Source organism: Nothobranchius furzeri, chromosome 11 (genome assembly GCF_043380555.1).
Source record: "Nothobranchius furzeri strain GRZ-AD chromosome 11, NfurGRZ-RIMD1, whole genome shotgun sequence".
Classification (NCBI taxonomy): Eukaryota; Metazoa; Chordata; class Actinopteri; order Cyprinodontiformes; family Nothobranchiidae; genus Nothobranchius; species Nothobranchius furzeri.
In genome coordinates, this window is record NC_091751.1 from 49,361,153 (window position 1) to 49,378,322 (window position 17,170).

At 38.0% G+C, this 17,170-nt stretch overlaps 2 protein-coding genes across 2 annotated transcripts in view; one reads left to right on the forward strand and one right to left on the reverse strand.

The window, feature by feature from the left end:
- Positions 1-7,992, forward strand: part of LOC107395747 (corticotropin-releasing factor receptor 2) — a 102,317-nt gene extending 94,325 nt beyond the window's left edge. The window contains exons 10-12 of the mRNA XM_054741312.2: positions 2,891-3,026; positions 3,491-3,532; positions 5,982-7,992. Of these exons, the coding sequence (XP_054597287.1) occupies positions 2,891-3,026; positions 3,491-3,532; positions 5,982-6,122 (319 nt within the window). The 3' untranslated portion in view covers positions 6,123-7,992. The remainder of the gene's footprint in view (positions 1-2,890; positions 3,027-3,490; positions 3,533-5,981) is intronic.
- Positions 7,993-12,849: 4,857 nt separating this feature from the next.
- Positions 12,850-16,961, reverse strand: myl13 (myosin, light chain 13). Its single transcript, XM_015975197.3, has 5 exons — positions 16,773-16,961; positions 15,738-15,765; positions 15,278-15,427; positions 13,181-13,354; positions 12,850-13,097 (listed from the first exon to the last, which is right to left on the reverse strand). Exons 1-5 carry the CDS (start codon positions 16,878-16,880, stop codon positions 12,991-12,993), a joined length of 567 nt encoding a protein of 188 aa, XP_015830683.1. The 5' UTR covers positions 16,881-16,961; the 3' UTR covers positions 12,850-12,990.
- Between the last annotated feature and the right edge of the window lie 209 nt (positions 16,962-17,170).

Genomic DNA, 17,170 nt, shown 5'->3' on the forward strand with positions numbered 1-17,170 from the left:
TTATACTATAATTATTATTAGTAGTAATAAACAAATGTTTATTTAATGATTATCTAGATTATATGTCATGGAAGAAGTATATATTTATTTAGGAAATAATTCTTGAATTTGGCAATTGATTCGAGCTGGAGTTCTTCCTTCTGTGGAGGCAGACAGATGGGACCTTGGGAAAGAAAGCTATTGTTTATCTTTCAGACTTGCAGAGTCTGTGAGTCCCAGCTGGTATGAAGCCAGGCTCATTTAAAGGGAACATATGCACTGTTGTGTCTCTTTTCTGACCAGATGTTGAATAGATGTTGAAAGGTCAGACTGTACCTAAACTGACCATTGCTGGACGTTACATGGATGTATATATATATATATATATATATATATATATATATATATATATATATATATATATATATATTAGGGTTGGACTTGAATAAAAATTAATTTAATGAATTAGAAGCTTTGTAAATAATTAATCTTAATCACATTTTAATCATTTTAGACATTTTGCCTCAAAGCAATTTTAAATTGAAAATAATGTTAATGAGGCACATACGACATATACCTACACTTTAATGAATATATCACTGTAACCACAGGTCTCATTATATACGTTAATGTAGCAATTAATACATATTAATTATGACCAATAAGATGTGATGATTCCATATAATTGTGAAATTTAAATCTGATTGATCTTTGAATGTTTAATCAGAAGATTATACTTTTACTTGTTCAGGGACCATAAACACACTTTGTATTAATTCAGACAAAGTCAGTATATAGTTTATAAAATGAACTTAATTCTTTTTCCTAAACTAATAATTTATACATGACAAGATGTGAATAATGAGATGTGGTGTGGTGGATGTGAGGTGTTGTGATGGAAGCTAGATGTTGTAGCAACCGTCCTTCGTATCCAAGAGAAATTGTGAAATCTGGATGTAAAAGAATTTGTTGTTTATTAAAAACAGCATCAGACGCAATCTGTCATGCCAAGTCTACACACCCTTGGTGTGGAGGTTCTCGTTCGATCCGGGGGGTCGATGGTCACTGCCGGTGGAGTGAACTCTGATATCAGGAACCCGTAGACAATTCCGATAAGACCCATCCAGTCTGAGATCCCTTTAGGTAAAGCCCAAAAGCTGGAATGCTTATTTGCATCTAAGGTTGATGTTTGTTTGGCTCTTAGAAGAGCCGGTTGTCTGGTATCAGCCGCAGCGTTGCAGAGAGGCTTTGACAGGAGGTCAAAAGGGAAGATGGTTTCAAAAATGCTTCTTTCCCGAATTGGCCAGTTCAAGGGTCAGTGAGAAACTGAATTAATTGGGAAGTAAATCCTGTTTCAATAAACTCATTATTTATCATTTCCAGTGTATTCTGGCACATCAGAATGGGCCATGTCTGGAAGACTTTACCAAAACATTCCTCAGAAAGCCATGCCTTCTTGCAGATACAAAGATGTTTTTAACCTTAATATGTATTTTATTGTAATGTGTATGAGTGTAAACAATAATTAACTTGTTAAATCAAACACTTACTGGTTTGTGATATAAATGGATCATTGTAAGAACAATATTCATTTCAAATTCATTGATTTATGCACAGATTATTCAAACATTTCATTTAAACATCTTGTTCATTAATCACATATGATTATTTAACTTATAACTATAAAATCGTGGAGTCTTCACTTATTCAGAGTGAAGAATGTTGACGTCTGACTTTCACAGAGAGTGCAAGAACCTTGGGAGAGAACATTTGTCTGGATGTTTGGTCTTCTGTATGTAAACACGCACTGAACAGAACCGTCTGGATTTAGAAGGCCAAATAGAAAGTGGATTCATGCTGTAGATGAAAGGTTACTATGTTGGTCAATATATATAGGTCAAAACCGACCTTTTGGTACGTTACATTAGCATTGTGGGATTTGTTGGAATGTGTATATATTTGCACATTGCACATATATATATATATATATTGGGCAGCAGTAGCTCAGGTGGTAGAGCGGGTTGCCTCATGATCGGAGGGTCATGGGTTTGATTCCAGCTCCCGCCAGGGGTATCCTGCTGTTGTGTCCTTGGGCAAGACACTTCACCCAACTTGCCTGTGTTAGTGGTGGTCAGAGGGGCTGATGGCGCCAAATGGCAGCCTCGCCTCCGTCAGACCTCCCCAGGGCGGTTGTGGCTACAAGTAGCTTACCATCACTAGCAGTGTGTGAATGTGAGTGTGTGAAAGTGTCTTTGGGTGTCTTGAAAAGCGCTATATAAGTTCAATTATTATTATATATGCTGAACACTAGGTGGCAGTAGAGCACTGCTTATATATATATATATATTATATATATATATATATATATATATATATATATATGTGTGTGTGTGTGTGTGTGTGTGAGAGAGAGAGAGAGAGAGAGAGAGAGAGAGAGAGAGAGAGAGAGAGAGAGAGAGAGAGAGAGAGAGAGAGAGAGAGAGAGAGAGGTGTAGTGTAGAGTTCAGGGGAAGTTCTGCTGAGAGTTATAAGATGAATACTACATGTATGCTGCTGTAATAAATTTGACATACCTTCCTAAATTTTTATTTATTTTTCTTTCTTTTTTTTAGAAGAGCGATTTGACATATGTATATATACACATACACACACACACACACACACACACACACACACACACACACACACACATATATATATATATATATATATATATATATATATATATGTATATATATATATAATCATAAGCACCATTATTTTTAATATTTTTATTTTTAGGAGGGTGTAGCATTAAATTAAATGCAAACAGAATGTCAACATCTCTTCTATATTATACTATGACAATGTTTAACAGGGATGAATCAAATAACGTTTACCTTTTAAAAAATGCCATTCCCTGTTTCAACAGAAAAGCTGTGAAAGCCACGCTAGTCCTACTACCTCTGCTGGGTATCACCTACATGCTGTTCTTCGTGAATCCAGGAGGGGATGACATCTCACAAATAGTTTTCATCTACTTTAACTCCTTTTTGCAATCTTTTCAGGTGAGAGTGAGAATATTTATGTAGTAGAACAGTGATCCACTTTAAATAAGCAAACCTGACACTCTGTGTCTGTAAGGAACCATTATTGTGGACTTTTATCATGTCTCTGAGCTGATTTTGAGCTTTCCTGTGGGAGGATAATTCTGGCTAGCATCCTGGCGGTGCTTACACTGACTCCGTCCCTCCTGCCTTATGTTCAGTGCTCTCAGCTGTCAACATTAACGGGGCCATGTGGGCATGATTACTGCTCCGTGCGCTTCCCTTTTTTTTAAAATCTTTCTGTGATCTTGTTGAACCGAGTAAAAGAATAACAAATAATTTCAGACAGAGTTTCAGCACTTTTGCCATAACAAAATTCACTCCTAAAATAAATTCTTAATTTCAATGTTTCTGCCTCTCTAATGACTACATCATTTGAATTGTGTGATCTTTTCATCTAATTATAATGCGTCTTACTGTTTCAGGGATTCTTTGTGTCGGTGTTTTACTGCTTTCTAAATGGAGAGGTGAGTCACTACAGACTGTCAGCAATGTGCCTTTTGATTTATAATTTTAATAATTAGCCTCGTGGACTTGTTGAAATTGTTAAATTCCCTTTTATATCTAATCTACTGTGAGTTATATTTTTGTTTAAATTCAGTCTGGCAGTAGCAGCAGCTTCAACAGAAATAAAAGAAGAGATATTTTACCTTTGCTCTGTTTTCAGGCCTTAAACCTGAGAGAAATCCTTCACTAAGTGCTGCCATTTTCCTCTGATTAAAATAAAAGCAGATTACCAGAAACCCAGCAGCTGTTTGAAAGTGATTAAAGCCAATACAAGCATTTGATGGTAATTATGAAAAATGATGAACCCTCTCCATGCTCTCGTTCATCCCAGTTGGGAATGTAGAATTACTAACTTTGATGAGGATTTGCAATTTAGTAGAAAGTATTCATTTTTGCAATTTTTTTTAGCAAAAGAAATAAAAGCAAGGGGCAACTTTTGTTTTTTATTGCAAGACTTTTTTGTAATAAATTGGCCATACTTATTTAAAATCAAACTCAAACAATGATCTTGTTCTTTATTTTGTAGTTCATGTTTTATTTTAAAATTTTAAATCTGTTACACATTAAGGTGCTATTTAGTGTAAATCCAGAATCTGTCCCTAAAAGAAAGTGCTACGATCAGACAGACTGGAAACAGGAAATAAGCAAAAGCTTTGCCTCTGGTGTTTAATCAGTCTGATTTTCATTCGAATGAAAGATTATGAATTGAATGCAACTAGATAAAATCATCTGTTCTTATAGACCTAATTTAACCAGCAAATTCAGCCTTCATAATGTCGTTCACCGCTGTGTTTTTAAAACCTCTGCACATTCTGTAATCCAATCTCACAGTTTATTGCAACAACATGTTCTCTTTTTGTTTTGACTACATGTTTTAACCCTCTCAGGCTCAAAATGAGTTTTGATAAAAGGATGAACAACCAAGTCCTTCAGGGGTACTTCTGAGTTAAAAAAAAAGCTCATGAAATACATTTGTGGAGTAACAGGTAGGTTTTAACGTTGCAAATCTGCAACGCCTGCCTCCAGAGGTTTAAAGGAGCAGTATGTATTCTTTGAGGTAACAATGCTAATGATGAAGTAGAAACAAATAGCCGGCTCTAAAAATATCTCAAGCTACTTTTTCAATAACCAACATCTCAATATTACAGTGAAATGTATGTGTGAAATGAATAATGAGTCAATGGAGGTGTTTTGCTTCATTTTAATGAGAACAGGGTTAGGGATTAGGATTCAGAACAGCAAGCTAACAGCAAGATGGCAAACAACAACCCTTTTTACAAGACACATTGTGCCAGCAAATCAGCGTAATATTACCGTAACGGTGTGTCTTATACAGTAAGCACACCATGCCAGCATAACGATGTGCGAATTTTGCGGCCTTCTTTCTGCCTCGCGTGGTAGTAATATTACGGTAATTGTCTGTCTGACCACTTATAAACGGCCTGAGACTCCTGATTGCCGCTTCAGCGTTGCGGCAAATTGGCGGCATTGTTTTATAAAAACGGCTAACCACATTTTCCTCTTATGCAGGAGAAATATTATCGTAATAAGTTTAGTAAGTGCTCGATTTGACAGTCACATCTCTTCAAATTGGCTTTCGGGTGGTGAAATCCTCCGGTTGGCCATAACAGTGTGTTTTCAGCTTTTCTGCTTATTTTTCTATATCCGTTGCACAGTTTAGTGCCTTACCCATATTTTAATTGTTTGGTTTGCCTTTTATGTTTTATTTCGATGTTTTGTACGTTATACTGCCTTGCTTTATGCTCTTGTTTTAGGTGTTTTGCTTTTTGAAACTTTGTTTTACTCACCGTTTGTCGGGGGCATTTAACTTTGTAGTAATTTAGCTAGTTCTACTGCCCCTTCTTTGTTCAGCACTTTGATCAGCTGACACTCTGTGGTTAAATGTGCTTTACAAATATATATGGTATGGTATGTTACCGTAAAACACCCAAGAGTGCTAACACCAGATATGACAATGTTTTTATCTACTTATTAATTTACTGTTTATGACTCGTCTTTGTTTTTGCCACTTAAAATCTTCTGGTGCTGATCATGGCCAACAGCCATGAAACTTACAGAACGGTAGTTGGAAAGTGATTTTATTGCTTAGAAAAAAGGACTGCAGTTACCTCATCATGTGACTACATGAGGTCATTTTTACATATTGCACCTTTAATGAGAAATAATTTCATGAAACGTTTAAGTTTAAATCTGTGAACTCTGCTGTTTCTACCTAAATTTTCATTTTTCCTGAGGCTGTCTCGCCGGTCAGTTGTATAATCAACATGTTGGCTATATCAAATAATGTTCTGGGCATACCCACTTAACTTTTTATTTATCATGTCACATCATTTGCATGAATGCATTTGTATTTATGCTAAATCCTACAACATGTCCTAACTGTTTCAGGTTCGTTCGGCTGTTAGGAAACGTTGGCATCGCTGGCAGGACAACCATGCTCTTCGAGTGCGAGTGGCTCGAGCCATGTCCATCCCCACATCTCCGACCAGGATTAGCTTTCACAGCATCAAACAGACCACCGCTGTGTGAGCACAGAAACAAACACCCTGAACCTGACAAGCATCTAAATGGAAATAAACTTCATGAGTTTCTTCAGCACGAGCAACAAACTGCAAAACAGATTTTCTGCAGAACGATCACAATGCAGCACATCTGAGTGATTTTATCACTGTTCTGCTGTTTAGTGATTAATACATAGGCAGGATCTACAGTTCACACACTTAACCAATAATACTTGAAATGTAACTGATTACGATGCATCCATCAAACCAGCAACTTGTTTCAAATATGATCAAAAGCAAAAAGTTACACATTGACTTAACTTTTCCTCTGACAAAGATTTTGTTACAGATTTACTGTCTTATTTATTTTTCATTTTGCTATTTGTTCTTCACAATTTTTGGTTTGCAAGATAATTAAAGTCAAAAGAAACAGAAGGAGGATGTCTGAACTCTTCGAGGCTGCAAGATGAGCAGTCCCACACTGTACTGTAGTGCTTTCCCAAAACATAAATATAAAATAAATGTTATTGTTTTACAAAGTGAAAATGATTTTTATTCATTTATGCAATGTATACACATGGTACATTAGGTGATGTGCACGGGTTTTGATGTGCAAGCACAGTAAAAGCAGATTAAATTCTTATTTGGGCTTATGAAATCCTTGTGGCTTTCTCATAATCAGTGTCACAACTAAGCCTCTGCTGCTGAAGAGGAGAAGCCGGAGGAGCGGGAACCAGGCTCTCCCTTAAGCCTCGCTCCGTTCAGGTCACCATTTTCTCTCAATGTGATCTCGGCTATCATGCCTCACAAGGCTAATCCCACCGGAAACAGGCTCGTCAGTGTTGTGACTTGGAACAACAAAAACTTCACTTTTTTGCTGATGGGTAAAAAGAAAGCAGATTGGATTCATTTCAAAAGGGATTACAAAATATGAAAGCCTGTTCTGTGTTGCAAACTTCAAATTTCATGCTGGCATTCCTCTGTGAGTCATCGCATTGACGATTTGATTTGTCATGATGTCACCCAGAATGTTTGCGGAAAGATTTGGGCCAAAAAGCTCATTTTAATATTTTAGATAGATGAAACAATAACATTGTGAATTTTTTAGCCCATTTAGCTGTTTTTGTTGTATTGATGTATTACTGTGTATTTCTTAAGCACTTACTAAAGATTTGGAGTTTAGTTTTATGTATTTATTGAACTTTTGAAGTATTTCCTTGGGTGTAAAAATGTAAAATGAAACTTAATGAACATATTTTTTAACATGTTGTATTTGTGAACGTTGCACAGAACTTTTACTCAGTTGTTCATGAGCTTTTAACATTTGTATTCTATAATCTTTGTTAAATGGCAGTGAGCACCAGTGTTCTGCTTGACTGGACTGATGATGGCTGGTTTATGAAATATTGATGATCTGGAGTGATTTGATGTAAATATTTTACCTGCATCGCTGCATCATCACAACATGTGCAGTGGTAATTTCCTGCACATCCCTCCATGACCTCAATAAGATCTACAAACGAAGAAAATTACATTGCATTTATTAAAAACAACATCTTCATGAACAAGTTTTAACAAGTCATTTCTTCAAACTCACCAAAGAGATCACTCGTATTTTTTTAGTCACGTTTCCAATGGATTTTGTTCAAATGAAACCAAGTTTTTCTTATTTTATACATTAGTTATTGTGCATTAAGTGTACGAGACGGTTTGATGTCAAACCTTTTTATTTGATAAATAAGAAACTGACCCATGTTGCCTTAAAAACAAAAGGAAGTGCATTTTTGTGACAAGTAAGCTATTTCCTGTTTTTGAAAACTATATTCAATGCCGTTGTGATATTTCCACTTGTACTTTCATGTAAAGAAAAACCATTCTGATTAAACTAATACCACTAATTTGTTCTACTGAAGCTTGTCATTTCGTGGCTTATAAACATAGCAGCTAAAGATATAATTATATTAAATTAATCATGGAAGGTAAGATGCCCTGAGAGAGCTCCTGCTGGATGCAGTTTCATGCATTTCAGGCTGAGCTGCAGTGAAATGGAGCAGAAACTTCAGGCTTTGCCATGCTGGAACCCTCAGGACTAAACGTACGCATCCCCAAACAAAGAATCAGACAAAAAAACAGCAGATGTGATCTGTCCCCTTGTTAATTAATTTTCATCATTTTTATATTAAAGTGCAATCAGCTAAAATTAAACAGCAGTCAGAAAATTTTAATTGCTTCAAGTTTTAAGTGCGACATACTTTTAATGGGCTCCATTACAGGCCTCCATAGTAACTTCATACACATTAAAGGTATGTGTCTGAGTGCTAGTATCTAATGTGGCATAAACTACACGACTAGTTATAAAAAAGTCATGTTTTTATGTTCAGTTTGAAGTCTGAACTTGTCAACTTTTAGTTTGACAAGTTCAAGCTGAAAGAAACTTTTTTGAGTGAACCCGGATCACAGACCGGAGTTGTGAAAACCTGAGACACTTTTATCCGACTCTGGGTCTTGAAGAGATGCTGTAGCGGTTGTTGTGGGAGATGGGACGTCTATTTTTGGAGTTTGACTCATGCTTGAAATAAAGTAAGGATGTTTTTATTTTAACAAGGATACACTCAAGTCATCATACTAAATCTAACTGGGCCTGCACTAAAGAAAATAGTGTTTATTCAACTTCAATTATTAGCTTCAATTGGAAAAGAGTTATTGAATTAAGTTCATCCATGATAAATTATTTAATGTTATTAAATTTGTCAAGTTAAACATTTTAACAAAACGGTTAATTAAAGTACTTTTTACCAATTTTATGTAACGCAGAGCAGTGTTACAAGTGGAATTACAACTACTGTAAGCAACCCTGCAGCAGCATAATGTAGCCAAGCGCTACCAAAAAACGAGATAACACTGACATGAAACAACTCTAACTAAATAAGCCACAAATCAAATAGATCCACTTTGTTGGACCAACAGCATTATTACTGAGTTAATTCCTACATTTCCAATAGCAACAAAGCCAGGTCACCATCAGCCTGTGATTTCATAGCCTTTTTCAGCTTCCTCAAGCTAGTGTAGACCACGGCGATGTTTACTTTGGTTTTAGCTCTTTACTTCACCTCCAAATACGTTACCCTTTTAGTTTTACTTCCAGGCTCTGCCATGATAGTAAAGCAAACTTCTTATTTTTCTTCTTCATGTGCTTTTAATTGATGATCATCAAACTTAAAAAGCTAACATTGTAATGCAGGTATAAGAGCACCCTCTAGAGCACCTACCCACTCCACAAAACTGGTAAGTGCAATATCTGACCAGCAGTGGGCTGCAAAGTGGTGCCAAATATGAAACTGGTCAAGTTTCTAACCCAAAAATCACTGAGATCAATGTTAAAGCTCTAGCTTAATGTAAAAAAAAACTATTTAGTGTTACTCTACTCAATTTGTTTAAGTTGGATGAACTATTCCATTTTTTGGTGAGGCAGGTCCAGGTCGGTGCACACAAGAATGAGAATGCACAAGTTTGATGAGAATAAGGCTGATGCTACTGTAGGTCAGAGAAGGGCAAGCTTCAGACCTGATAATCCACAGACTAAATCTGACAAGGATGGTGACAGAAGGCTTACTTAGAGGCAGGCTGGGTTTGCAACTGTGAGGAAATCAAGAAACTGTGAAACACTGGAATGCTGGGCAGGAAGTCCATCTGGCAATTGTGCTGAGGAGCAGAGCTCCTCGTAAGATGCAGACGCAGGTGGCATTGCTCTACTGAATTCAGAGGCTCAGCTGTGCCTTATTAGTGAAGCTGAGAATGAGGTGGAGCAAGAGAATGTGACAGAACTAGAGTTATTCATGACAGTACCCCTCCTCCCTGAGATGCCTCCAAACAGACCCTCGGATTGGTCAAACCTATGGAAACAAAACCTAATCCAGGGCCCATGTGCACTTTACATGGCCACATAGGCGTGTAGCGATAACTTTATATCTAGATTTCAAATGTGTCATAGATTTAGCTTGTTTAATTGTTTATAACCTCATATTAATTAATCGGGGCGCCACCAGTTTTGTGGAACTAGACCATTGGATTTACTATCTACATCTGCTCATAGTATTCAGTCTCAAAGTTAACACCACAAGTTAATCTAAAGGATGAATTCTTGACAGAATGTGCCAATTATTCTCGAGAATTGCTTGAAATGGTCAGGCTTTTTTTTTTTACGTTTTTGTGAGTTTATTACAAACATCAGTTAAGGCATGGACAAAAGGACCAAACACATCTTATTGTTTCATGCATGGAATTAAGAAGAAAAACCCTAAAGTAGTATTTAAAGTAGTTTTCCTACCTTTTCTGTTTTCCTATCTTGAGAAAAGGGTCAGTCTGAGGTTGATGTAAAACAGGCCAGTTTTCTGATATTCGTCCTGCGCCTCTGGATTGGCGCAGAAGGGAGACCAGTCAAATTGGTGCAATTTACAACCTTGAGAGAGAGTCGTAGGAGGTAACCGGAACGCTGAAGCTGCAGACCAGTGTCACGTTTCCCTTTTGTTTTTCTTCTACCAAATGTGAGAGGAAAACTTTGTGAAAATAGTTGTGTTCTTCTTTGTGTGAATCCACGAAAGTTAGTCTGAGAATATAAAAAATGTGGATTTCCGCCACAGACGTTAGCATTTCCAGTTAACCAGCAGGAGTAAACGCATATTTTTTAAGATCTCTACTTCTTGAACATAATTTGTACATTCTTAAAATTTGTGCTTTATTGAATCCTTTGCATGTTTTCCACCCTCTGAACAATAACACATTAGCATTTTAAACTTAAATAGATGCATAATTTTTAGTATAAACTGTTGTGTGCAGGGATACTGCAGCCTCACAAAAAGACATCTCGGGTCTGAATTTCTTTGGTGGCATTTCTCTGTGTGGGTTTATTATTCTGCACCATGCATGTGTGAATTTCCTCCAAACACTCTGGTTGCCAGTCCAGAAAATTCATGTCAGGATAATTAGCAATTCTAAAGTGACCTTATGTTGAACGTGTGTGTGTGTGTGTGTGTGTGTGTGTGTGTGTGTGTGTGTGTGTGTGTGTGTGTGTGTGTGTGTGTGTGTGTGTGTGTGTGTGGTCTTGCATCGACTGTGCAAACTGACAGCTTGACCAGGATGAATCCTGATTCATCTTTAAGGTCAATGACCGAGATGGTACGGCTCCCATCTACCTGAATCCTCTTGCAAAGGCTTACGTCTCGGCCCGGCTGCTCCGGTCATCACAGGATCGTCGGCTAGCAGTGCCTACACCACGCTCAGGACAATCCAGACTCTTCTCATGCACCGTTCCACAAATGTGGAATGACCTACCAAGCACTCCCAGAACAGGGGCTTCCTTTTCAATTTTCAAGAAACTCCTGAAGACCCTGCTCTTCAGAGAGCATCTTCTAAACTATACCTCCCTGCACTCGTCCCCCCTCTCTACTGTCCACTCCTTGTTCCCTCCTCTCCATGACTGATGTCCATTTGTTGTTATTATTGTTGTTAGCCTCAAGGTCAACATACCGATTATCACTCATCAGTCGCTTTGGACAAAAGCGTCTGCTAAATACCCAAACATAAACATAATCATTAACAATGTGCTAAATATTGACCATTGTGGAATATTATGAAAACCCCTTTTATGCAAAAATGGAAAATTGTCTTCAACATGAGACCCTGGTCAAAAAAATAATGATCATGCAGTCTTCATAAAAGTACTTTTGACTGTTTTAGGGTTCATTTTTCACTTCATGCTAAAGCAGGAGTTCCAAATAATCCCATAAACAACCTCAAATAAAACATCTTATTTTTAGCATCTGATTTTATGAGTGACAACACTGCTGGTACCTGCAGCCATATTGAGGTCCCAGCTCTTTCCTGCTACGGTGAGTTAACCAACAGTGAAACCCTGATGTAAAATGAGCTGTGGATCATACCAAAATGTGGACATTTACAACAGTCTAGCACCAAAAGCATGCATCTGGGCTGAAAAAAAGGGGGAAAAATAATCAAACTACATACGGGTGTGAAAATACAACTTTCTAAATATTTTTTACTTTTCATATTCATATATTATTTTCATATTTATACAGTATTGTAAGTGATTTTAATTAAAATAAAACACCTGTCATCAAATCAGTACCAGACAAAGGCTTTAAAACTGTAAAATACTTTGTTTGTTAAGATTTCAGGTGAATAATAAACAAAATTCAACTTTGAATTTCAGTCTGCACTGACAGAGAAAGGAAAACAACGTTATTTATATTTCATTGTTCTGCAGCCAAAAGGGGTGTTTTTAAAAAAAGGCTAGTGAATGAAAGATCCCCAGTGTTTGGAATGAAATAAAACGTTGAATACCAGCTCCCTCTGCTGGCTGAAGAGAGGAAGTGCCATTCTTGACAGATATTTTGTACATTACCTTGCAATGTAATGGATACTTTTTGCACATATTTAGAATTATATCCTGTTTGCCATATTTTAATTGTTAATATATATTTGTAACATGATAACATTTTGTTTTAAATGACCTGCCCTTATTAGGAAATATTAAAAACAGCTAAAGTTTTTGTTTTCTCTTCATTTATTTAACATTGTCTGAAACCATTTTTGTAATTTTGAACTCTACAGATCCATGCTCTTAACAGCATAACTACATTCATTTACTAAGATAAAGAAAACGTAGAAAGGACCACCACATCATTAATTAGGAGGCTTTAAAACAAGGTGAAGCAATAATGAGTCGACAATAAAGGTGAAAATATACAAGGATGGGATTTACTTAAAAACACAGATCTCCTGGGATGTATTTGGGTTTCTAGACTCACTTTCCGTTGTTCTAAATATGTCATGTGAACACCAGATTTGCACTGAGTCTAAAACAGATAACTGCTTTTTTAGGATGCCATGATGTACTTTACAAAAGCCTCATAATTTATGCACCCATTCGCATCTTCTTGGTTTTGCATCAGCTGCTCCACTTCATCCTCCCTCATCTTCTCACCTGTAATCAGGAAACATTTCCATTCAGCCTGAGTCGTTTAGTTCATAACCTTCTGAGATCATCACATATTATGATAGGCTCACCGAGGGTTGCTAAAACGTGTCTGAGCTCAGCACCCATGACCGTCCCATTCCCCTCCTTGTCGAAAACCCTTAAACCCTCAACAAAGTCTTCAAATGTGCCACGATCCTTGGCTCTGCAGATGTGCTGGTGGATTGGGAGGAACTGCTCAAAGTCAAGCATTTTGGTCTGCATATCTGTGGGAAGCAGCAAGAAAATGATCTAATCTTTTGCATGTAGGGAAGAATAACTTGCATGAAGTAAGAGTGACATCTTGTGGTCTAATTTAGATACTGCAGTCCATGCATTTAAGTAAAAGAGCCTGCTCTCAGCCACTCCCCTTTGTGAGTTTCATGGTGGATGCCATTTATGGGTCACTGCCAGAAGATTCTAGAGACAAATGAGACGAGTCATTCACAGTAAGTTGATAGGTAGATGAATGCATTTCGAGTTGTTGGTGTTTGAAAAAGTAGCTTGAGATATTTTTAGAGCAGACTTATTTCTTTCTCATCTGTCCTGAAATTTATTTGGTCCCTCAAATTTCACTTTTAAAAAAGGTTGTGAATGTTGAATTTAGTATTTTTTTCTCTCCTATTGTTGTTCAATTTTTGGGAAGGACACTGTGGCTTCTTAGGTTTACAAGAAATATCTTCTGGGCCGCTCCTTTTACTAGCTAACATCCTGCCCACAACGCTGCTTCTATTTGCCAGCTGAAATATCTTGTCGGGGCAGTACTTCCATTGAAGACTTTGCAACCTTGTGGGCTCACATATGATTTGCTCTGGAACCAGGCAGTCTGGAGGCAGGGTAGATTGTAAACAAAGACTTCGTCCCTCTTTGGCCTTTCTGAAGCAACACCAAAGAGGTTTTACTCATGTAAGCTACTGCTTTGAAATTGGATTCAGTTATTCTCGAGATAGAAAGTTTACCAACTTCAGACTGGACAGCACTTTGCAGCCCTCTGCTGACCAGAAATCACACTTAACAGTTTTGTGGCTTGGGTAGGTTTACCAAGGGGAGCTGCCTGCTTAAAGGCTGTTAGCTGTTTACTGTGTTGGTAGCTAATATAAAGGCTAGCAATTAGCCAATTCAGTTCACTGATAAAACGCACAAGAGAAAGAAAAAGAAGAATTTTCTGTTTCATTGACATCATGGTGGAGCCTGGAAGTAAAAAAGGAAGAGTAGTGTCTTGGATGGAAAGCAAAGAGTGAACATCGGCACAGCCTACACTAGCTTGAGGGAGCTAGGAGGCTATAAAAGCATGGACTGATAGTGACCTGGCTTCTTTGCTACTGGACTCGTAAGTAATATTTTTTGTTTTTCCAACAATGTGGATCTTTTGACATTGTGGGTTTGGCATAAGTTATCTCGTTATCCGTGTTTCCATTTCTGGAACTTCAGGGTAAACTCACCAGAACCTCTTGACATGTGCATGGTTCCACTTGACCGGGCAGGCCAAATAGCAATTTTCCGGGTCGTTTTCAGGAAACTTCTAAGTACCTGCTCAGAAATAGGTACTCGTAGTGGCCCAGCAAAAGGCTCGGTGCAGTTGGTAGCTGGGAACACCGTCTATTGGTAGCAACTCAGTCGAAAATGACGTTGTCGTAGGAAAAAGGAAATGCATACGGGGCGGAGAACCTGTATTTAGGAAAACATGAGTTGTTGGTGCATTCTGCACCAATCGGTGATGTAACTCACGATGCAGCAGTTGGGATGTGCTGGTGTTTCAGCACATTCCTTACAGGGCCAAACTGTAAATGGAGGCAGGACAGCTAAGAAGACCGGGCCTTGGGATCGCCCAGTCAATTTCCCTCTTGCTGCATTTACCCTGAAGTTCTGGCAAAGGAAACTCACCTGTTGTTTGCCTTAGCTACAACAGGCTGCACCAGGGTTGTTTACTATCATTGTAATTCCTCTTTTAACAGGTAGGAGGAAGAAATGGGGAAACTTAATCAGTGTTGCTTTAAATGGAGAAAACCTGGTAACCACCCAACCGGCCGAGAAGGAAATCTGTTTCAATGTGACCTTCCTTCCAACATGATTGAGACATTAGACTGTTTGGCAAGTATTTCACAGTAAACTTCCTACTTATTGCTCCTTTAACATGCCACATAACCAACCTTCAGGTTTAGGTTTTCCAAGAACATGCATGATCTCTGCATTAGTAGGATTCTGGCCCAAAGCACGGATCAGGTCCCCGCACTGAGCGTAAGTGATTTTCATCTCACTTGCTGGTGTTCGATCAAACAGCTGGAAAGCATCTTTGAAGTCTGTAAACAAAACAGCCATGATGCATTTTTATCCATTTCATTGTCGTCCAAAAGCAGATAAATCATCTGTAACCGCACACGTCAGATAAAAACGATAACTAGAAGAATCCAAACCATGGAAGCCAGACTCTATGGGAAACTGACTTGAAAGGATTAAAAATAACTATTTAGCCAAAGTCTGATCTACAGTAGTGCATCACCAGCTGTTGCCAAACGTTTCTCACACAATGAGGAGATTAGTGTGTGAGCAACCATTTATTCTCTATAAATAGCTCACAGTCCATGGGTCACACACGACACACAGCCTCACCTTCAATTTGTTCAGGAGTGAATTCCAGCTGAGAAAAAACAAAATAAACAAAGGAATACGAGGATGGAGATCATTCCACGAAACAGACTTTATTTAAATAATATAGACTAAATAAAGCAAAGAAGAAAAAAAACCTGTGCATCTTCGAGAAGAAGACCTTCACTTCTAAATAACTACAGTCTGCATCATTTGATTTTATATTTACTGCAGTTTGCAGTAAAGAGACGCTACTTAATTTCATTGGGATCTAAAAAAAGTTCAAATGTCAAGATCAAAGCAAAAGGTTGGAGACATTTTGCACAGCATGCAAATTTAGAATGACAAAAACATTTAGTTTTTCATTCTGGGAGTGGCTTTCCTTCAGCTTATTACTAAAATTAAACATTACAACATTTTAAATGACTGTTAAAAATAAAAAAGGTCAAAATTATTAGACAGATGTGTTTTAAATTAGATTTACCACATGTTCTGCACTCCTGTTAGAAACCAAATATCTTTCACAATAACGTTTTAATCTCACTGCATTTGGTTTCCAGTCATTTGGTGCCCCGAACTTTAACATCTGGTTTTTTTTGCAAACCACAAACTTTAAGAAACCGTTACCCAAAACTGATCTAACACACTTTTAAAGATAGAAAAAGTAAACCTATAATAATCTGTGTACCTCCCCTCCCCTCTCTGAGAGGAGGTGCGGGTGGTCTGCGTTTCACAGACATAATGAAAATCATACTGTGGTTTTAGCCACGCTCTATTGTAACACGGCAGCTTGCTTAACAAGGAAAACATTCATCCATTGAGAAGGGGCCAAGTCAGCAGAAAATACATTTTCCAAGACGTCCGATTCAGTAATTACAACTGGCTCTGACTGAGACTCGTGGGGCTGAGTGACATGACGTGTCTGCAATTCACCTCGTATTCTCTGCAGCTCTGTTAATAAAAGCTGCTCAGAAATGTGGCTTGCACTGCCAGGTTTGATGTTATTACTTCTAATCATTTTCATGAAATTGGTCTGATTAAATGAAGATGGAGGTTTACCGTCACTGATGTTGGGTCGAACTCTGGAGTCTTGGGGCGTTCTGGCTCTGGCGGTTTAGGGGCCGCTGGTGCTGCCGGCTTTGGCTCTTCCTTCTTCTTCGGGGCCATCAGAGGAGAAACTCAGGACCGACAGAGATGAGGATCCCTCTTCACGCTGCAAAGAAAGGTGAACGATTAGAGCCCCTTTATCCTCTGGCCACAGGTGTCACCTCTACCTCCCCCCTTTCCACAACCAACCAGGCTGCCAACAACAGGGAGAGGACTATAAAAGGATATGTCTTTGTGCTTCTATTTAAGACAAACCTTTGTTGCTGTCTTTGTGTGTGTGTGTGAAAGAGAGGGAGTATTTGTGTGCATCCTATAGGATGGAAACCTACATTAGCTGAAATTCCAGTGCA